This window comes from Macrotis lagotis, chromosome 2 (assembly GCF_037893015.1).
Source record: "Macrotis lagotis isolate mMagLag1 chromosome 2, bilby.v1.9.chrom.fasta, whole genome shotgun sequence".
Classification (NCBI taxonomy): domain Eukaryota; kingdom Metazoa; phylum Chordata; class Mammalia; order Peramelemorphia; family Peramelidae; genus Macrotis; species Macrotis lagotis.
In genome coordinates, this window is record NC_133659.1 from 131,425,931 (window position 1) to 131,448,666 (window position 22,736).

Consider the following 22,736-nt stretch of genomic DNA (forward strand, 5'->3'; position numbering starts at 1 on the left):
AAGCCCAGATCTCTTCCTCCCTCTAGGTCTGGTTGTCTCTGTTTAAAACAGTAAGAGTAAGAATAAAGAAGGAGAGTTTATTCCACCCATGGACTACTTCTCATTTTGGGGATGGAAGCCAGGAAGACAGGCGTTGGCTCTCTGGTCCATGACAAGGCTGGTTCCTCCAAAGTCTCTCTCTCTCTCTCTCTCTCTCTCTCTCTCTCTCTCTCTCTCATACATACATACATATATATATATATATATATATATTTGGGGTTTTTTTGGGGGGGTGCAAGGCAATGGAGTTAGGTGACTTGCCCAGGTCACACAGCTAAGTAAGTATTAAATGTCTGAGTCTGGATTTGAACTCAGCTCCTCTTGAGTCCAGGGTTGTTGCTCCATCCACTGTACCACCTAGCTGCCCCAGAAGCTGCATTTTTAAGCAGGAGGCCCAGACCAATTACATCTTCATTTCTCTTCAATCTCAATCCCTATTCAACTCTTTCAGTTTCCTTTTATGTGTTGTCTACCCCCATTAGAATGTGGACTCTTTCAGAGCAGAGAATGAGAATGTCTTTTGTTTCTGCTTTCATTAGTATTCCCAGTGTTTAGCGCACTGCGGGCACACAGCAAATGCTTAATAATTACTTGTTGATTTGAACTTTATGTTTGTTTGTGGTGATACCTGTACTTCCATATGCACAATGACAAATTATAAAAAATAATGGCTAATTTACACTCTACCAACCAATGAAAAACCCACATTTTTTTTGATAAAAGTAATATCAATTTTTCTAGTTAATGGCCTCAGTTCTCTACTTATTTTTAAACAATTTTGGTTATCTTTTGTTTTCCTGTCACTTCCATTTCGGAATATACCACTCCTCCCTTCCCTAGACAGTCAGTAAATATTGAATAAGCACCTATTAAATAGTTCCAGACACTGTGAACAAAGAAAGGCAAAAGATAATCTTTGCCTTCAAGGAGTTCAATTCAACCAGAGAAAATATCCTGAGAACGAAATGAAATCTTGAAGCTGGAAAATGATGATATGACTACCCTAGGCCACTTCCTTAATATGAGTCTAATTATGAGTTTAATTAGTCACATGAGTCTAATTAGGCAACATATCAGTTTGAATATGAGTCTCAAAGTTGATGGGCTCTTGCAGGAAGATGAATTTCTGGAGACAATGATAAAGACCAAGAAAACAGGAGGGTGGGAAACTACTCCCTACCAAGCAAGTGATCTCTAGTAACAAAGTTCTAAAAATGAAAGAAAAAAGTTTAGGAAAACCAACCAACATAATAGCCAAGTCTGATCATATATACAATATTCTACAGTCACAGAGCCCAATTTCTGCAAAGAGAAACAAACACCCTTTTTCTGTTAAATTCTATTTTTTTAATCAGTTCTCTCTCTCCCATATTCTTCAAACTCCCACCCATCCATCCACTCCGAAAGGAAAAACAAACTCCTTATAATGTGTACAATAGTGCAAAATTAATATTTACATTGGCCAGTATCCAAAAAAAAGTCTCAATCTTCTCTATCCAGAAGTAGGTGGTGTTGAAGAAGTCCATAAACTATGTACTGTGAGTTTTTTGGGGAAATACCCATTTCTGAGACTAAGGAAACATAACTACAGGGTGGCTGGCATAAGTAAAGACTCCCAGGCTATATTTTATTTCCTTCCACAGTTTCAATAAAGAAATAAATCTGACTCTTTCTAGAAGCAGAATTTTATTATCTTATGTATATCTTTGCCCTATCAGGATATTCTGACAAGATTAATTTCAGAGAAAACATCTCACTTAGACAAACATGATTTTTGGCAACTCCTGAGACCCCAAACAGGCAATTCCATCACATTCAAGAGGTGTATTTTCACAATCCTTTTCCAGGGCCAAGATTTTTGGTCCCTATAATTATATTCAGTTTTGATATTGTGTTGTTGTTTTTATTTATATACTTTCAGGCATTCTGTATAGTATTTTCCTGGTTCTGCTTACTTCATTCAACACCAGTTCAAATACTACTTCAATCACTAAATAAACATTTATTAAGAACTGTGCTAAGTGCTGGGGATACAAAAGGAGGCAAAATATAGTTCTTGCCTTCAAGGAGCTTACAACCAAATGAAAAAGATAGTATGCAAATGTATGTATATGAATATATATATATATATATGTTTATATATACAACAAGCTACTTACCAGGATATATAGGAAATAATTAACTAAGGGAAGGCACTGGAACTAAGAGACGTTAAGAACACCAGAGAGCATAGGAATAAATGGAGCTTATCTTAAAATAAAAAATAATATTTATTTAAAACTATCAATAAGCATTATATATAATGGGGATAAGCTCAAAGTCTTCCCAGTATAATCAGGGGTAAAGCAAGGATGCCCATTATCATTTCTATTATTCAATATTATACTATAAATTGTTATAAGAGAAGGAAAAATTGAATTAGAATTAGAATAGGAATGTGGTAACAAAATTATCACTCTTTGAAGATGATATGATATACTAGGAGAATCCAAGAGAATCAACTAAAAAGCTACTTGACATAATAAACAACTTCAGCAAAGTTGCAATATATAAAATAAATGAACATAAATCATCAGCATTTATTTTATTCAAGTTTTCTTGTACAAAGTGACTAATATGGAAATGTTTTAGATAATTGCCCATGTACAACCTATATCTGATTTCTTACCTTCTCAGGGAAAGGGAAAAGGAGGGATAGAATTTGGAATTCAAAACATAAAAAAATCCAAATGTTAAAAAAAATTAACATGTATTTGGGGAAAATATAATAAAACAGTAATGATGATGATGATGATGATAAGAAAAATAAGAATAAAGGGTTGAAGAAGGAAGGTCAGTAGCCAAAATGGAGGAGGGATCACATTCCAAATATGGGGCACAGTTAGGGAAAATGCCTGGAAAGGAGAGATTGTACTGTCTTATTCCTGGAAGAGCCAGGAGATCAGTGCCCCAAATCAAAAGATAGGTTTTGAGATATAACTAGAAAGAAAAAAGGGGAACTAGAAAGAAAAAAGGGGGCATTGGCCAACATCCAGACTAGAACTTCAGGAAAATCCCTTTAGTGACTGGAGGATGAGGTGGAGTGGGCAGGAAACTTCCAATATTTCTCCTAATTTGTCCTCTATTCAATGTTTCTTATGGCCATGTTTACGTTTATTCAGCAATTATCTAGTTGATATTTATTTACTTTTTACCCAGTTCTCTGCTATCAAAAAAAGTTCTACTATGAATATTTTGGTGTATGTGGAAACTGTCCTGGTTAGCAATAACATTTTAAAATTAATATGTGTGAACATTTTTATCAATTTGAGTACATAATTCCAAATCACTTTCCAGATTGGCTCAATTTTTAAATACTATTTTTTAAATATTTTGTAACTTTTTAAATATTGCTGAACTTACTAATGACTTCCCATAACATTTGACAGTACCTTTTCTTTTAACAAAGAAGTACAGTTAAGCAAAACAAATGGGCAAAATGGCTTTGTGCAATCTTTTGCCTCATTCTGCACACCTAGAGTCCATCCCATTTCTAGAGACAGGATATCTTTATCATCAGTTCTCTGAATTCTCCATTATCAACTGAATTGATCAGAGTTCTTTTTTCCTCCCTTTACTAAGATCCTCTTGAGATCCTTAAAACTAGAGCTAGATGGAGCCTGAGTTCAAGACACTGCCCCAAAGTCATAGAGATAGGAACAGGAAGGAAGGAAATAAGAATTTATTAAGAGCTGGGCATTGTGCTTAGCCCTTATCTCATTTGGTTGATCCTTATAGCAATTCTGGGTGGTAGGTGATCCTCATTTTATAGTTAAGGAAACTGAGGCAGATAGAAGAAAAGTAATTTTCCAAGGTAGCACTATTTGAGGCAGGATTTGAACTCAGGTCCTCTTGACTCTAGGTCTACTCCAACCATTGCAACACCTAGGATTTAAATCCATCCAATTTTATTCCAAATACAGAGCTCTTTCCACCAAACTATTATATTTGCTTCAATCTCCCTGAGGTTAATAATATCCCACCATCATTGGGGAGGCAGGTGGCTTAATTTAGAGAGTCACAGGAAAAAAGCTTTTGGTTTAAAAAAAAAAAGACATGCATACAAAAGGAATGTAATTGCATTTAAAAAAAACTTTTCATACTTTCAAAGTATTTTAAAATACGCTCTGCATTTGTTTGATTTGGGGGGGGGGGGGAGCGTGGAGTCCTTTTTTTTTTTACTTTATCTTTCACTTCTACAGAAAGGGTGGTTTTGCAACCTAGTGGGTAGACCTTGCTTTCACTCACAAGTACTGAGGATCAAAGAGGCAAACACCTGGGCAGCTGAGAAATTGGAAGCAGGGCTATTGACTTCCCTCACTTGTTCTTTCCTGGATTTCTCTTCAATAAACACCTAATGTTGCAACATTGGGTCTTCGGACTGGGAGGAGAGCCTGCCTTGAAAAACAAAGCCAGACCTGGGGAAGAGAGTATTTAGCACTTTAAAAGGAAACTCTGGGCTTGGTGCTATTATTTGACTGAAATGTTAACAGGAACTTTGAATAGAAATTATAAATGGGTAAAACTACCCTGGCCCAGTAAGTACACTCTAACCCCTCAGCACATATGGGCCTTTTTATTTTTTGGCGGGGGGAGGGAGTTATTTTATATCCCCAACCCATAGCTGGGACACAGTAGGAGCTTAATAAATACTAGTTGATCATACTGAACAACTCATCTTAAGTTATGTATCTGATAAGGTAGCTTGCCATTGACTTAGGCCTTACATACTCTGTGCTTACCTATTAAATCGGAACATTCTCCAAGGATTGTCTTCTATTTCCCCTTAAACTTCTAATCCTGCTTAAAACAGCACCTAGTTCAACAAATGTTATGGAATAACAGATGATTAGCAAAACAATGAAAATATGACTCCTAACCTCTTGGGGAAGATTTGTTATGGGGTCTTGCTAGGAATGTCCATTTATTCCTCTGAATTTATCTAATCTTAGACTGCTTCTGCAGAGATGAAAATAATTACAAATGCTCATTTTAAAAATATTGTATTAAATGGAACTGAAATTTTTTTGTTGTAAGAAAAATTATTTCAGGCATTATTCAGAGAGAAAGGAAGGAATCTCATTTGATAGAAGAGTAAAAAAGAGTTGTGCTAACTTTAATCATCTCTAACACTAGGACTTGAAAAAATATGCTTACTCTTTCAGTAGTCTTTATACAAAACAAATGAGTCTGGGAGCCTGAAGTAAGACAGCAAAACATTTATTAAGGGTTTATTATGTCCCAGGTCCTATGACAAGCTAGCAGAGTAGTTTTCAATGGGATAAAAAGTAAGTTTGCTTGCATGGGAAAGTTTTTAACTACTCCATAACCTCCAGTTTAAGAATTACCCTCAGTGACAAAGGCAATTACTAAATCATCAGGGCAATGAGATGTAACTGAGTGAGTATAATAGGGCTTTGTGTACATTTTCTTATTTTGGTCTCATCACAATTCTGTGAAGCAGGTTCTACAAGATGTTTCCATTTTACAGATGAGAAAAAGTGAGTGTCCTTTAAGTGACCTGAGCACAGTCACCCAGCTGGAAAGTGTCAGAGGAGCATATGACCTTCATTCTTCTTGGTTTTAACTGCTCTATATCCTCTTGATTCCCTCTGTTAATTATTTCTGATTTTTGCCTGTTGTCTGCCCTATTAGATTACAAGCTCCTTGCAGGCAGGGATTGTCTTTTGCCTCTTTTTGTATATCCCCAATTTTTAGCACATAGTAGGCACTTAATAAATAAATATTTACTTATTGATTTCTACTGCTTCTATTTCCCCATTTACAAACCGAGGATGACTGAACTTTCACAATCTACCTCAAAGCATAGTTGTAAATAGAGTACTTTGTAACCAAAGTGCTCTAGAAATGTGAATTATCCTTATTATGGTTTTTTTGTTTGTTTGTTTTTGCAGGGGAAAACTTAGGCAACTAAAGGCATGAAGCATGTGCACTGGATGAAATGATCTCCTTAATGAAGGTTGGGAAAATGCCCATGATAGCTTACACACAGACAGAGCCCACAAAGGTGACAGATAACTTCTGGCCCACTGGAGATGCACTTTAAAGTGATACTAGTTTCCTCTACTTCTGTAGTGCTTTTCTCACAACAGTTTTGAGTGGGATTATATTATCATTATTTTACAAATAAGGAAATTGAGGTTGATTGACTTTCTTAACCTTAGTCCCATGGTTAAGGACATTGGTATAAGTCTAAGGAAACTCCTTCTACTTTCTAACTTTTTTATTTTGAGTTGCCTAGAGCCCTGAGATGTGAAAATACCCAAGGTCACATAGCCTATATATTAAAGGCAGAACTTGAACCCATGTCTTCCTGAAACATTATTTTGAGTGTGACAGACATAAAAAACAAACTTACACATTTACCTTTATAGAGAACAGAAAGGATTATATATAAAACAATGAATCTCCCCCATGTACAGCTTGTTTTATCTTATTTCAAATTTAACATGGAAGTTAAAATCTGCTTCATTTGCCTGTGTTCCTTTCTGATAAGTTCTCAGACAAATTCTAAAAATGTGGTTCTTATGGTATGGAAGAGGTACCCTTCAGGGGTGCCCAAGTCATAGGATACATATTTTACTCAAGTGGTCAGGGGCTCAGAACTATACCCTACAACTGCCTCCAGAATTTCTATACCTTAAAAAATTCAAAGGAAAATGAAAAATGTCAGGGAAGGATTGCATTCTTTAAATAAGTAGGTTCTCCCTGTGTGACCTGAAGAGCAGGCATTCATGACCTGGAATTAATGACCTTAAAATATTTCTATTATAGCTATTTCTCTTTTTTTAATAGCATATTTATCATTGCCATATAAAAATTTAAAGAAAATAGAAAAATATAAGTTTTCAACATTTCATTTCTCCCTCCCTACTATTCCCTCTCCCCAGGACAGCAAGCAATCTGATATACATGTACAATCATGTCAAACATATTTTCACATTAGTCATGTTGTATAAGAGGAATTAGAACAAAAGAGTAAATTCATGAGAGAAAAAACAAAAGACAGATTTTTGAAAAGTAAAAATAGAATGCTCTGATCTGCATTCAGGCTCCATAATTCTTTCTCTGGATGAGAATGGCAGTGCTCCTTTTGATAACAACTATTCCAATATAATTGGTTTCCTTTGTAATTCTGTGTATTTCATTTTTATGCATTAAAGGCATTCTTCTGAGAACAAGTCCCTAGCCTTTACCAGACTTGTCAAAGAGATCCAAAACTCCAAAATCTTTAAGAATCTCAGCTTAAGGACTGTTGTATGGTTTAGGGTGTGAAGACCTAGGACTCTAAGAGCCTGTATTTCTCCTTTCCCTGTTGTCTTCATCTTGGCCCCCTGAGAATCTCCATTTTGACTCAATGGCACAGGATTGCTTCCATTACAATTTGGCTTTATTCCATCTGTTTCAGGAGAAATCATCACTGCTGCTTAACTGGGAGCGCCCATCCTCAGGAGGACCCTAACTCCTGGAAGAGCATCCAGTCTGGGTGTCTTTGAGCTACAGACACGCTTTCCAAGCCCTGCTGGTCACACACCAGACCCTCTGGGCCAAGGCTTGCTTTGTGCATCCTTTCCTAATGCTCAGGTTCTTTCATCTGCCGGCCTCTGTGGGCCTGGGGGTGTCAGCTTCCCAGAGAAGAGGAGCTAGACTGCCCAACCCGTGTTTGGTCTCGCACCCAGCAGGGTACCTAGGATGGTAACTAATGAGAGGAGAGGTCACGGGGGGATTGCTCCCTCCGAGGTTCTTATTTCCTGAGCGGGCCATGGGAACCCATGGGAAAGGAATGCCCAGGCTGCAGCCATCCCCGGCTGAACTCCGCGGGCCCCGCGGGCCCCAGGGGCCCCAGCATCAACAGCTGGGTTTGGGACGGGTTAGGGATGTGGATTGGCCAGGCCGGGCCGGGGGAGGTGAAGGAAGGAACTGTCCGCAGTAGGAGGCTGGGACCAAGTTCGCGCCTCCCCGTAGCCGGCCCTGGGCTTGCAGACCGAGCCCCGCCTGCCCTGCGGAAGCGATTATCACCGCCGGGGGCCGGGTCTGGCGGGGCCGGGGGTCTCAGGCCCGGCTGCCCCGTTCCGCTCTTTGATCTTCCCTCTCCTGCACCTTCCCGCCCCGCCCTCGGCCCCAGGACTGTATAAGAGCGGGGTGGTCCCCGAGGAACTGGCAGGATGACCACCCCGTCTGGACCACGATGGCAACCGCGGCACCCAACCAGCTCCAGTTTGGGGAGAGCGCCCAGTACCCCGCCTACCTGGCCAGCTATCCCGGGAATGCGTACCTCTCTCCCGCAAGCCCGGGGCGCGCGCCCTGCCCGCCGCCCCCCCTCGGGCCCCGGCCCGGACTTGCGGGCCCCGGCCGCCGCGGCGGGCTACGAGGGGTACCCCGGGGCTGGGCCCGGCCCGGTCTCCCTGCTGCCGGTCAACCTGGCGCCGCCGGCGCCGCAGCTCAAAGGCCAGCCCGCCCCGTCGGGGTCCGCGTCGGGGTCGGGGTCGGGGTCGGGGTCGCAGCGCAGGAAGAGAACGTCCTTCAGTCCGGAGCAGCTGCAGCTGCTGGAGTTGGTGTTTCGACGGACCATGTACCCGGACATCACCTTGCGGGAACGCCTGGCTGCCCTCACCAGGCTTCCCGAGTCCAGGATCCAGGTGAGGGTGCGCCCGGGGAGGAAGAGACGGGAGGGCGGCCGGGCGGCCAGAGCGGGGCACTTGGGCGAAGGGAGAAGGGATTTCGATCTCCTGCAAAGCCTTTGTCCCACTCCCCACACCGAGCCAAAGCCCTCTCTGCTGCTGCAAACTCCTCTTGGCACATATCTCCTAATTATTTCTGGATTTATCTATTCCTCTCCCTCTCCCTCTCCCTCCTTATACACATTTTGAAAGCAGGACTTGTGTTCTGCTCCTAGTATAGTGATTTGTACCTTTTTTTTTTGAAGGGCAGGGGGAAGGAAGTTGGTTCAAACCGGTGATTTCTTCAAGGGGCGCAAATTCCCACTGAGAAAACCAATTCCACCACAGGAAATCAGGGACCCACCTGTAACTTCTGAGGATCATAGATAAAGCCACGGAATGGCCTCCACAAGCTATCTAGTCCAACCTTCTTGGTTTACACATGAACAAACAGGCTCAGTGAGGTGACTTGTCCAATGTCACTGAAGTAGTAAGAATCAGAGGCCAAGGGAAGGAAGTGCTTCATTTTGGGGATAACTATCTCCAGGGCCTGGCCAAGGTGCCTGGTCTTAGAAAATTATTCATAAATTCTTGTTAATTGATTAGATGACTATAGGCAGAGGTGGGGGATTTGCCTATGGTCACTCTAGGTGTCAGATTCACTGTTCCAGGCTGTCTCTCACACCTTAATATTCATTGAATTGAACCGAAACGTCTTTAAGCCACTTCTATTAATTTAACAAGCCTTTTAATTATCTTGCTTTAATTGGCCTAAGAGCTGGGGGTGAGGGTCTAGGTTTTAGGGATATTGGGAGAGTCTAAGGAGGTTTCTCTTAAAGGGATCAGTATCTGGTTTTTTATTTTATTTTTTTTAGTATCTTTGTTAATAAGACTTGAAGAACCATGTCCAGCAATAAACACAGAAATTTACTTGGTCCTTGGTTAGTATTCTTAAGTTCAGATCCTTCTTTAAGTTAGGGAAAGGAAGAAACCAGGGTCAGGGCAAACAGGAGTTTCTAGTAGCTGCTGCCTACTTGTAACTGATCCAACAAGCATTATTGGAGCAACAATACTTCTTGGGGCTTTGCTGCCCTCAAGGAGTTTATAGTGTAGACAGGAAATACCCACAGACTTATGGTATCAATTCTGTTTTATTCAAAATAGATAAAAAGTGATTTAAAGACCAGGATCAGAAAAGACCTCATGTAAGATGGACTCTGACCCCAGCTATGAAGGAAAGGGGGAGAATAAGGGAAAAGGGAACAGGTTTTTATAGAATACTTCCCATATCCCAGATATTTTGACAAATTTTGATCTTACAACCCTGCAAGCTAAGTGCTTTATGATCTCCATTGTACAGTTGAGGAAACACAGGAAGACAACTGTTAAGTGACTTGCCCAGGAGCACATAACTAGTAAATGTCTGAGGTTGGATTTGAACTCCAGTCTTCCTAAATTGCCCCTGATTGAGAAATAAAAGGTCAATTTGTCTGTACATTCAGAGTGTGTGGGGGTGGAGAGTAGTGGTGTGTAATCAGGTTGAAAAGGCAGGTTGGAGCTTCTTTGAAGACAATTTGCTAAAAATTAAGAGGGGTAAAAAAGGTAGTGGAAATGTCTTGTGAGACTCCTTGTACTTGGGAACTGAATGTCTGGTTTGGGCTCCTTAGAAAGGAATGATTTGTTTTCAACTTCAGAGTTTTAGAAAAGGTTTCCAGGCTTGGTTCATGCACAGAGTTTTGCATTAAAAAGCTCTAAAATCACATGGAGGGTGTATACAAATGTAAGTCAGAATCAGGCATAGGATACTTCCAATTTGTTCCTAGGAAGTATCTCAGGTGGGGGAAGTGCTTAGTGGGGGATAGAGGAAAAATCACAGAAATTCACCTGAAGTCAAGAGACTGGTAGGTGACCACAGGCAAGTCACTCAATGTTAATCAACTAAGAAGTATCTTTTAAGTATTTACTATGTGCTAAGAAACAATCTCTATTTGTAAAGAACTTTGTAAAGAACTTACATTCTAAATGGGGGGGAACATGTATTTTTAAAAGACAAAATTAACAAATACATATTAACTCGTTTTTTTAGGCTAACAAACACACAGCAGATATTGAACTTTGCATGTTTATAAATGCTATTAAGTATAAATTTAATACCTATATTATGCATAATGATCTCTAAGCCTTAGCTTCCTCAATGTAAAAATAGGAAAAATAATATTTGCATTATCTCCTTTACAGGATTATTGTATGACAAGAACCTTAGAGCACTATAGAAATGTGAGTGAACTTATAAAATGCCTCTTTGATTAGGGCCTTATTCTGGGCCTATCATTTTTCCTCAGTTAATTCAATGCAATTAAAGAAACATTTCTACTATGTACAGTTTTTCTGTTCACCTGTTTAAGTAACTAAGAGATCAAGATTCCTGCTCTACAAGTGTTTACATGCTAGTGTTTTATTGTGGAAGGATGGGAGCTTGGGGAACATGTATACCAATGAATTCTTGCCATAGTAGATACCTTTAGACACCTAAAATTTACATTAAATGAATATTAAATTTCTATTAAGTACAACGAACACATTGTGAATTGATTGAGAGAAAAAGGTGGATATGATACACATCATATCTTCAAGGGAGTCAGAAGGACCTCACCTAATGGAGGAGATTACATTCTAGCTGAAACCTTAAAGGAGGAAAGGGAATCCACTTAAGAGGAAAACAAAAGTAGAGGGCGGACTGGACAATATAGATTACAGTATGATGAGAATGGGGAAAAGGAGAAGAAATGGTATATTTTGGATGGAGTATGGGGTATGTGTAAAGAGTGAAATAAGGTTAGAATAATATTGAATGAAACTGGATCAAAAAGGGTTTTGAGTGCCAGGCTGAATTTATATTTAATTTGGTAGGCAGTTGGGAATCCATAGAGGTTTTTGAGTGACAGAACTAGACTCAGTAAATCTTCCCAATGCACCAAAGTAAAGGATGGATTGGATTAGGAATAGGTTGAAGACAAGACAACTAGTTAAGAAAGGCCAGAGATGAGATGAAGTTCTGAACCCTAAGGGTGTTTATGGTTGGAATCAAAAGGTGGAGAAGCAGGATCTAGAAGCTAAGGCCTCATCATTTTAAATAGTATAGGGAATAAGGAAGGAGAAGCCAAAGAGATCTTAAGTTGTGAACCCAAGTGACGAACCATAGTTGATTGAGTACAAAGAGTAAATTTAAGAGAAGAATGTGGAAGAGGAGGAGGAAAACAAGAAGAGCAGAAGGAGAAATAAAAGAGGAGGAGGCAGAAGAGAAAGGAGGGAGGAGTGAAAGTAAGAGGAGGAGGAAGAAGAGAAACAGGGGAAGAAGGGCAGGTCTTGGGGAAGGTGAGGAGTTTTTTTTTTAAATACTTCAAGTTTAAGGTGCTACCCAGACAACTTAGGTGGAAATGTCTAGCAGATAACTGGAAATGCTACAAATGAAGTTCTGGACAGAGCTTGAGGATGGAGAGAATAGTTTTAAGGGACATCTACATAGTAGTGATAATTTAACCATGGGAAAAACATGACATCTTCAACCAGAGAGATGATTTAAAAAAAATGGCAAATGAGAAGAAAGCCTAGGGCAGATTTGGTTTTTTGGAGTTTTTATTTATTTTTTAATGCTGATGATATGTTCATTGAATATGTATAGAGCTCTATAAAAAAGCTTTTGGGAAAAAGTTTTATCTGCTTTCTTCTGAAAAAGTGACACATCTCTACAATTTTGCATAAGAGAACTCACAGTTTATGCTCAGACTATCTCAGTAAGAACAGAAGTACGCTTATTTGACAGTTGAGAAACTGAAGCATAATATAATTAAGTGACATGTTAAATCAACTGATGGGAAATCACAGGCTTTGTGTTGAATTTGTTTATTTAATGAGTCATGATCATCCTACAATGGGAATAAAAACTTTGATCAAATGCATATTTTCCCTCATGTTCTCTTAGGTCTGGTTCCAGAACAGACGTGCCAAATCCCGTCGGCAAAGAGGAAAGTCCTATAATCCCTCTGCAGGACCAGAGCTTTTCCTCAACCCTCCTCTTGGAACTGAAGGGGAGCATTTGGTTCCCCTGCTGCCTCTTGAGGTAGATGTGAACTGCCTGTCTGATCCAAGCAAGGGTGGAATTGGAATCTCTGGCCCCAACAGTCAAGGACAGAATTTTGGAACCTTTTCCCCCATATCTGAAAACACTGGTTCAAAACTAGACTTATGGGAGGAGCGTATCTTATCTACCTTCAGCAACTCTTGACCAAGATTAAAGGAAAATCTTGGCCTATGATTTTGGACAGGTACAAAGAACCATAACTATGAATCAAGAGACCAATCAAAAATTTCACCTACTGTTTCTAGCCTACCCATTAAGGCCACTGGATTCATCATTAATTTGAACTAGTGCTTTTAGTTCTCAGTCTCATTTGTCATCTTTGCTGGACCCTCTTCTCAACTATTAATTCTTGCATGTCTTTGTGTTTTTCTGTATGTTAAGACTGCATTTACTCAACATTTACAAGCCAAACTTATGTAACCCAGGCTCATCCTTTGTCCTCCTTGCCAAATCTATACTTTTATCTGTTTATACAATATTTCCAAATGGATCTTTGGAGTTCATTGATATCTCAAAATAAGCTTTATTTAACTTGTAGGGAAGCCAAGCAGATAAAGAGTGCTGGAAAAAGGTCAGGAAAGTCTGGTTTCAAATCCCACCTTTGATAAATAGTTATGTGAAGACATGGCTATAGAGGGAAAATCACAATAAGGATGTTAATATTTAGAGAACCTACCTCACAGGGATGTTGTAAAAGTCAAATAAGATCACATATATAAAGTGCTATGTAAACTTAATATGCTATTATAAGGATGAACTATTATTATTATTATTATTATTGATTTTAACTTCTCCATTGCCATTGCTAGCATTCAATCTTACCGTCCCTCAAAGTCTTGTTGTCTGTCCTCTTTGTATATCACTCCTCCTGGACTATCTGCAAATCTTGATGTTTTCTGGATTTAGTCCCTCCTTTCTCTATTCACAATCACAGCCCTAGTCCAGGCTGTAATCCCTTGGTGCCCTGGCCAACTCCTTGCCTCTGGCTTTTCCACTGTTATCTTAATTTGTGTCAGTCCGGGCTGCTGAGTCTAGAAAAAAGACAAAGTAGGTGGCTGCCTTGGGTGCAAAATGTAGAGCCATCACAATTAGGGATACCTGTTAATAATTTTTTAAAATATATATATATATATATATACAAATTTTAAAGGTCAGAAAATTCCATTAGCACAAAAGTAAAAAAAAAACCTGGAAGTATATAATACAAAGGGAGTCCAATTTTCAAATCTTACCTAGAATCCATGGTGAAGAATGCCTTATTTCCAGTTATGACATTACTTTTTAGAGTAGCTCCTGATAACTTTTTACTGTATTAAACTTTTAGTGGGTTATCCGATCCCTTAATTGTCCTCTTTTAACCTATTTGATACAAACAAATATGCATCCTCTACCCTACCCACAACCTATTCCTTTAAACTACAGCTATTGTGGATATGCTATTCTTCTCAATAGAGAAACAAAACCATTTCCTCAAAATATGGGTCAAAAATTACCTTAAAGGGCTTTTTTTTGACATTCTATTTTGTTTCAGCCACCCTGGCACTATCCTTAGCACTTGTGATATGGATTGTACTTTTGAAGAACTTTAGTTAGGTTAAATAATTTTAACATTTATGTTTTTTATACCATAGCACTTAATATAGTGCTTTGCACACAATGGTTGCTCAATAAATGCATATAAAGACAATCTAAATGGTGGTCATGCAAAGTTTAAAAAAGCAAAATGAGTTTCTGCCAAAGAAACTTTAATATACAAAGCTGTCAGCTTTGGGGACGGGGGACATTGTTAATGCTATGTTAATTAGCAACACAGACTGGTAGTCTGGAAATTAGCTTTGTTTAATAAAAAAAAGAATTTCTTCAAGAAAGACTGCATAAGGGTAATTTTTTTTTTGGTTTGTACCTCCTAAATTAATAACTATTGTTATAAGAACAACACTGTTTATAAACTAGAAACCTGTTTATTTTTGAATTTCTAAAATCCCCAAAATTTAACCAAGTAAGTAAACTTTTAAAATTTAACATATTAGTTTGTCTTTAACCCATGTTTTATATTATAATCATAAGAAACCATTATGAAGGGACTAGACACATACTTGTTACAATGGTATCAAGCCAGTGTGACAAGACTTTGAAACCACTATTAGTGTTTAGGTAGAAAGGCTACAAAATTTACAGTTAGAAGGTACTCCAAGGCTCACTTAGTTCTAACTTCACTTGAGGCAAGAATTCCTTTTACAATTATACCTGTCAAATCATTTATTATTCTGTCTCTACTAGAAGACCTCTACAACCTTATAAGGCAGACTTTTGCACTTCTGAATAACACTAATAGGAAACTTTTCCCATAAAACTGAAATAAATTCTCATCCTTGTAAACTTCTTCCCATTGACTCAATACTGGTATCTGAGTTCAAGCAGAATGACTGGCTTATCTTTGTGATTAAGTTTTCTTACCTGAAGGTAGCTATCATGTTTACTCACCATTCTGACCTCCAATTCTTTCATTTAAGGAATCCCCATTTCACTCAAATTAAGGTCCAAGCCCCCACCCCCCAAATACCCAGTTACACATCCCAAAGTTCTTTTGGGATTTCTTTCAGTTCATCAGTGTCTTTCCTCAAAAGTGGGCATAGAAATAGACAGGACAGACTATGCTAGATGTGTTCTGACCAAAGCTAATGCATTCATTCACCAGAACCTTTTGGTCTCTTTCATAAGGACAGATTTCTAGTGATAAATAGGCACTTTATGTTTTTGAAACCCAATGCAAGATTTTATATTAATTCCTGTTATGGTTGATCTTGCTTACTAAGTGTATTCTCATACAAACGAAAATGTCATTCAAACATTTTGCCACTGAAATACAATGATCAAATACAGTAAAAAAAAAATGGATAGTATTCTAGGGTAGTTCAGACATGACAACAATGCTTTGATTTTAGCAGCAAATTCAGAGTCCTGAAACATTTAATTAAAATGTTTATGTTAAATATGATATGACACATTTTTTTTTGCAAATCCAACTTATTTAGCCCATATTAACTAGTACTGGATGTGACTATAAAATTAACATGATGACTAAACAAAAATACAAGAATTTATTCAAAAGCAATCATCTTTGACTTAGTAAGAAGGTTTCTTTGAGTATTACAGGAACTAAGTATCTGTTGGATCAGAATTCTCAATAAATTTGTCACCATTTTTGTCAACGAGTACACTCTCATTTCAAAGACTGGCATTGCTCAAAACATTCTTAAAACTCCCTTTGAAATCATCTATAGGGCTTATATTATATGCTTCTGAAAATCTTGAGGGTAGCTAGGTGGTGCAGTGGATAGAGCTCCAGTTCTGGAGTCAGGAGGTCCTGAGTTCAAATCCAGTCTCAGACCCTTAATTACCCAGCTGTGTGACCTTGGGCAAGTCACTTAACCTCATTGCCTTGCAAAAAAGAATCTTCAACGTTGAAAAATTTTCCTTTGATGGAAAATGTTTTTTTATAAAAAGAAAAAAAGCCACTTGGAGGAGATAAGTATAGATATAAAATAAGTTAATATTCTTTTAGATTAAACTAAAATGTGATACTAAAATCACAGGTTTCTTAGTTCCTCTGTGTAGCAAATTATATGGCTTTAAAGATAATTCTAAAAGGGAGTTTTTAAAAAAACATATTGAACAATGACTGCATTACTGGAATCCAATGAATAGCCTCTCAGTGTAACTATGCTGAAGGGGACAATACTCTTTTGGATAAATATGTTTTGGTATGTTTGTTAAAAAACAGCTTCATTGGGGCAGCTAGGTGGTGCAATGGATAGAGAGCCGGCCTTGGAGTCAGGAGTACCTGGGTTCAAATCCAGCCTCAAACACTTAATAATAATTACCTAGCTGTGTGGCCTTGGGCAAGCCACTTAACCTCATTTGCCTTGCAAAACCTAAAAGAACAAACAAACAAACAACAACAAAAAACCCAGCTTCATTATTTTGAAGACATTGAAGAACTGCCCTCTTCAAATTCAACCACAATATTCAATTGTACTTAAAAGAATGTGGCTATATACCAGGGCAAAAAACCAATTTGCTTTTGCTCTAAAACATAACACAGATGGGGCGGCTAGGTGGTGCAGTGGATAGAGCACCAGCCCTGGAGTCAGGAGTACCTGAGTTCAAATCCATACTCAGACACTTAATAATTACCTAGCTGTGTGGCCTTGGGCAAGCCACTTAACCCCCATTGCCTTGGAAAAACCTAAAAAAAACAAAAAACAAAAAAAAAACTATAACACAGAGAATCTTATTCAAAGAAATGTGAAAAATAACTAGCCACAACCAACACTATTAAATGATATTAAATTCTTATTCCAAATGAGTTGGATTAATTTCTATGGTTTCCACCCCCCAAATGCTGATTTACTGTTATTGCACATTTTCAAATCTTTTCTATGTCAGGGAATATTTGTTTATTAAATAAGATTTTTAGAAAAATACCAACTTTCATAGGTCAATTTATTTATAATTACAAATGTCATTGAGAATAAAAGATTTATGGATTTCTTAATTAACTGAATAGTTTAGCTAAATATATATATACTCTGCCCTAAAGTTTTGCAGTGGCACCATACCAACAAGGAATACAGAAGCATTTTTTTAACTATACAAAATTTTCAAATTGAAAATAACCTTGTTTAAATTTTCTTTATACATTAACATACAAAAAGCCTCATTTTATGAGACATTTAAAAGAATCAAAACCACTTCTACAACTATTTACTAAATTCCAAATCTGGAAAAAAATTATTACACTGAAACTTTACAATACTCTATATTAAACAAAAAGAAAATCCAAATACATACTTTTTACAAGATTAACATTCCAGAATAGCCTAGGCAAGTTTTTCCTTTTTTTAAAACTTTTTTTTCCTTTACTTTTCATAGCACTGGTTATTTTTGTTTTCTTTATAAAAGTCTTTATATAAGTTGTATACTATTAGATTATAACCAGTTATCTAAATTTAAAAGTTGTGCAAACAAACAAAAATATGAAAATAGTGTGTTACCAGTCATTCTTATAAATTCCAAAACAAAAGCACCTTTTGCCCTGAACTGAGGGGAAAAGACATGCCAAATCCATTCGTTGGAACTTAGCATTCTGCAGTGTTTTTTCCTGCTCCTTCATTTTCCTTCAACAGACAAAAGACAAAGGCTTCTTTCATAAATTATGATAAATTAACATATTTCAAAAGCTATTAACTGATCTATAGAACTGCACCACACTCAAGCATATGTCATGTCCACTTTTAAAGTCCATATTTTCCATCCTTATTCCAGTGGCATCCTTAAAACTAGGAATTCACACACCTCATTTTATCATCTTTTGAAGACCGAGATATGGCAACCAACTAGAACAACTAAAGTTGTAGTGTTCTAGATGAAGTAACTTCCATCCATTTAGCCACTGATTCGATCCAAGACCCTTTCTCTTCTCATTTTTCACTGTGAGCTGCTGCATGAGTTGTATTACATTCGTCCATATTTTAAAAATGGTTTGTATAGTCTTTGAAGTTATATTAAAATATATTCAGACATTTTCAGTTTAAAACAATACTTGCTAATAAACATGTAATTTAAGCAAAGCTCTTGTAAAATGAACAATAAAATAAATATAATGCTGGTCAGTAATGCTGGTTTATGAAGCAGCACGGGATTTTTAAAAAGCTTTTTTTTGGAGTCTTTCTTCTTGTTTACCAGCAGATAGGTTATTTGGTGTTGAAAGCCTGTATAATGGAGCAAGATTTTCCAAAACTATGTCTTGTACATTTGGAATAATTAAACTTTCTTTTCAGTCTCTGTTGGTGTTATTAGCTGCAAAGGCATGTAAGTTTCCCATTTGACTCAGGCCACTTTGAATATGTGCAACATGGATCTCAACATTATTCTGAAAACAACTAATGAAAGAAAAAACATAGTTAACTAACCATATTTCAGAATTCAAAGGAATACGTTAGAAGAAGTAAAAAGTCAGAAAAGTTATTTAGGAGCTGGCCAAGAGAATGTGTCGACATGAGGGAAAAATAAATTCCCCCCATTAACACATTAGCAAAAATTACACTGAATCAATACTTGAATCTAAGGATACTACTTCTATGTATACTTTATTAGAAAGTGATACTTCAATATATATTTTTTAAAAACAGATGAAGTAGAAAGGTACTTTCTGAAACCTTTATGTAAAAAAAAAGTATTAAGTTCCTATTCTGTCAGTAAGTTCTGTCAACAAAAAGCTATTCAAAAATTTTTCTAAAGGATGTTACAGTATAAAAAAAATTAAGGTATATGCATGCATATCATTTTCAACAAATAAGTATAAAGAATTTGTCATGATGGCTTAACATAAGAGTAAATGTAAAACAAGATTAAAGTAAAAGTTAATTACCTGATATTGGAAGCATCAATTGAACTCTTAATGTCATTTAGTGAATCAGTAAGTGATTTGAATTCAAAGGAATTCAGGTCACCTCCTTCTGCTAGACACTAAAAGAAAAGGAAATTTCAAACTTAACTACAGTTTATTCGCTAAAACATAAAATTTGTTAGAAATATAATTGACTAATAAAAATTTAGCATCAAAAATTAAAATTATTCTTAGTATGAAATACAAAAATTTCTCAGTGATTTACCTTGATCTGTAATAATATTGCTGTAAGTCTAGAAATCAAATCAGTAAGATTTTCATTTTCAACACAAGGTTGTCCTGTAGATGCATTTGCATGCCTAACAATTTCCTGTGCTTCTTCTTCACACCTGCGTCTCATATCTGTTGGTTGATCTGCAGGTTGAAGACCTTGGTCTGGAGCAAGCTGAATTAAAAAAAAATTAACAGTTCATTTACATTTCCTTAATATTTTCTACATTTCTTTTTTTTCTTCTCTGCAAAAATATTAAAGAAGTCAATCAGCTTAATAGAAGTGATTTCTTTCAAAAGCTAAAACATACCTAGTTTCCAGAAGTTCAAAGTTAAAAGCATCCTAAATTGATCTCAATTACTAAGTAGCAAAAAGTGAGAAAGGCAACCAAAAACATTTAATCTTGAATTTTCTTCACATTGCAAACACACACACACACACACACACACACACACACACACGACAATAGAAGAAAACAAAATCCATAATTATAAACGTGTCACTTGTGTACATATTATTGATTCTGAACAGACACTTTGGGGAATTAACATAAAAAATGTAAATAATGTTCTTGCCATCAAAAAAAAAACTTACATTATTATTTCAAAATGCAAAGATACCATTAATGAGGAAGAAAAAAAAAAATCTGAGACTATACCCCACCAAGTAAGCACAGGAGGAAAGTACCTCATAGCAGTACTGCTGAACTTTATGTAAAACTTTGTTTAGGTCCTTGTTTAGCTGTTCAAGATCTAGAACAATAGTTGCATATCTCCTCTGGAATTCAATGCTGATGGGCATAGAGTAGGATTTCTGTGAAGGAAAAAAAATTACTTTTAGAAAGCTCCTAATAAAAGAATAATGCAATCTTATATACAGGAAAGAAAGATACAGTTTGTATTTTGCTACTTAGATTACAAACAAATTCAAGGTGACTAAAAAACCATCTTTAAAAATTAACTACAAAGGATATCACATTTGCATGTAATCAAGCACAAATTTATATACAGTTTAAAGTAAAACAAACCTAATTAAGAATTTTTCTCCTTTGAATTTAAAACCTGAAAAAAATTAAAAACCACATTTGCTGACTAACATTCTTTTCTCCTTACTTTCCGTTTCTTATTATGGAATTCCCTGCCTGTCATTCAGGCCCTTGCCCTCTCCTATCATACACATCTTCTGAAGTAGTTATGTTCCCCCAAATGTTGGGTTTCCATTTAAAATCAAGGCTAGAAGAAATTTCCAAAATATGTTCAAGTTGCTCCTGCCATTGTTATTACACTGAAAGGAGAAAAGGAAGTCAGGGGAGAAAAAACAAGGAGGCATCATATTGGCTTGAATAAGGTGATTTCCCATACCTGTAGATACCCTTGACCCTTTACTTCCCTTCAGTTGAACCCCTCATACTATCCTTTGTTTTCCCCAATATTGCTTGTATAGCTTTAGATGTTCTTCAATATAACCGTCACAACTATATTTTCTTCTATCAGTCTGTATCTGTTTCCATCTTTATTCATAATGCCATTTTTGGTCCACTAGCAGTGTTTTCTGTGTTATTTTACCAGCTCCTAAATTCTAATAATTGTGGTATTAAGCCTGTCAGATTATCAAACAGATGTGTCATGAACATTAGAAGGAATGTGGTGATTGGTAAAAGTCAAACATGACCTCACTAAGAATGACTTTTTTTTTTGCAAAATAACCCAATTTTCTTTCTTGATTGAACAGGTGAATTTTTCATCTTGACATAAGCAAACACCTTATCTCTTATAATATTTTTCTGGATAACACGATGAAATGTGGGCTGGATGACAGGATGGTTATGTGGATTCAGAACTGAGTTAACTCTAGTCCCGAAGAGGGCTGATTACAGATTAATGGCTCTGTAGGAAGGTTTGTAGTGAAGTATCATAGGGCTGTCCTTTCCTTTTCAACAATTTTATCAATGATTTGGATGAAGACATAGAAGGGATATTCATCAAATCTTCAAAGTGAGGAGAGAGTTAATATGACAGATGACAGAATCAAGATTCAGAATGGTTGACAGGCTGGAACAAACCAACACGATGAAATTAAACAGGGGTAAATATAGGACAGGTGACCATTAAGTAATGAGACTCATTTTTAAACAAACATACCAGAACTTATATATCCAAATGAGTGCTGTCCCCTTCAAAGTAATTACCTTGGGAGGCTTTATACTTTTCCAACGATGCTGCCATTGTTCAAAACACTTTTGGAATTCCTCTTTTGAAATTGCCTTCAGAGTTTGCAGCACATTCTTTTGAAAATCTTCAATGATGACAAATCTTTGTCCTTTGAGGGTGGATTTGAGTTTTGGGAAAAATCATTTGGAGTCAAGTCTGATGAATAAGGTGGGTAATACCATTTTTGTTCACAAACGAGGTGTTACTATAAAGTAATGAGACTGATTTTTTTGTGTGGCTCTTAAACTGGCTCTGAAGGCAAACATCTCCAAGTCCTGCATTTTAGGTTCACCCAATCAATTATACAAATACAGGATGGGAAAGACCTGGCTTGGCAGCAGTTTATGTGAAAAGGTATCTGAGGTTTTAAATTGACCCTAAGCTGAAAATGAGCCAAAAGTGTGATAAAGTTGCTAAGAAAGACAGTGCAATCTTAGGTTGCATGAATGAAGTATAGCAATTCAGATCACAGGAAATAATGGTTCCACTGTACTTTGTGTTGACCAGATTAATCCTGGAATATTCTCAAGTCTGGATGTCACATTTTAAGAAAGACATTAATAATCTATAGCCTAATGAATACAATGAGAGAAAGTCTAGAAACCATACTATATATAAGCAACAGTTCAAAGAACTAGGGGAATTTAGAAAAGACTAAGGGGAGACTAGGCTTGTTGCACAGAGGAGGGGGTGGATTTGTTCTTTGTTGTTCCCTCCAGAAAGCAGACCTAAGACCAGTGGGGAAATTGGTGAGGAAGGAAGTTTTAAGGAGACAGATTTTGGTTCAAACTTAAGAAAGAACTTTCTAATAACTACAGGTATCAAAAGAAATAAGGGTAAACATTGCATTGTTAAATAGTGAGCTATTCACATTGGAAATATGTTGTAGAGATTGAATCTATCATGAATAAGAGGAAGAACAAATGATCTCAAGTGTCTTTTC

At 37.0% G+C, this 22,736-nt stretch overlaps 2 protein-coding genes across 5 annotated transcripts in view; one reads left to right on the forward strand and one right to left on the reverse strand.

The window, feature by feature from the left end:
• Window positions 1-8,264: 8,264 nt before the first annotated feature.
• On the forward strand, window positions 8,265-13,044 carry MIXL1 (Mix paired-like homeobox). The gene is made up of 2 exons (XM_074220909.1): window positions 8,265-8,738; window positions 12,742-13,044. The coding sequence occupies exons 1-2, from the start codon at window positions 8,265-8,267 to the stop codon at window positions 13,042-13,044; spliced, it is 777 nt and encodes a 258-aa protein (XP_074077010.1).
• The window catches only part of LIN9 (lin-9 DREAM MuvB core complex component), an 81,742-nt gene continuing 71,022 nt past the window's right edge, over window positions 12,017-22,736 (reverse strand). For 3 of the 4 annotated variants that reach the window (XM_074222820.1, XM_074222819.1, XM_074222822.1), the window contains 4 exons: window positions 20,271-20,396; window positions 19,578-19,757; window positions 19,334-19,431; window positions 13,944-18,845 (listed from right to left, as the gene is read on the reverse strand). In XM_074222820.1, the coding sequence (XP_074078921.1) occupies window positions 18,740-18,845; window positions 19,334-19,431; window positions 19,578-19,757; window positions 20,271-20,396 (510 nt within the window). In that variant the 3' untranslated portion in view covers window positions 13,944-18,739. The other variant, XM_074222821.1, reaches the window with a different exon arrangement.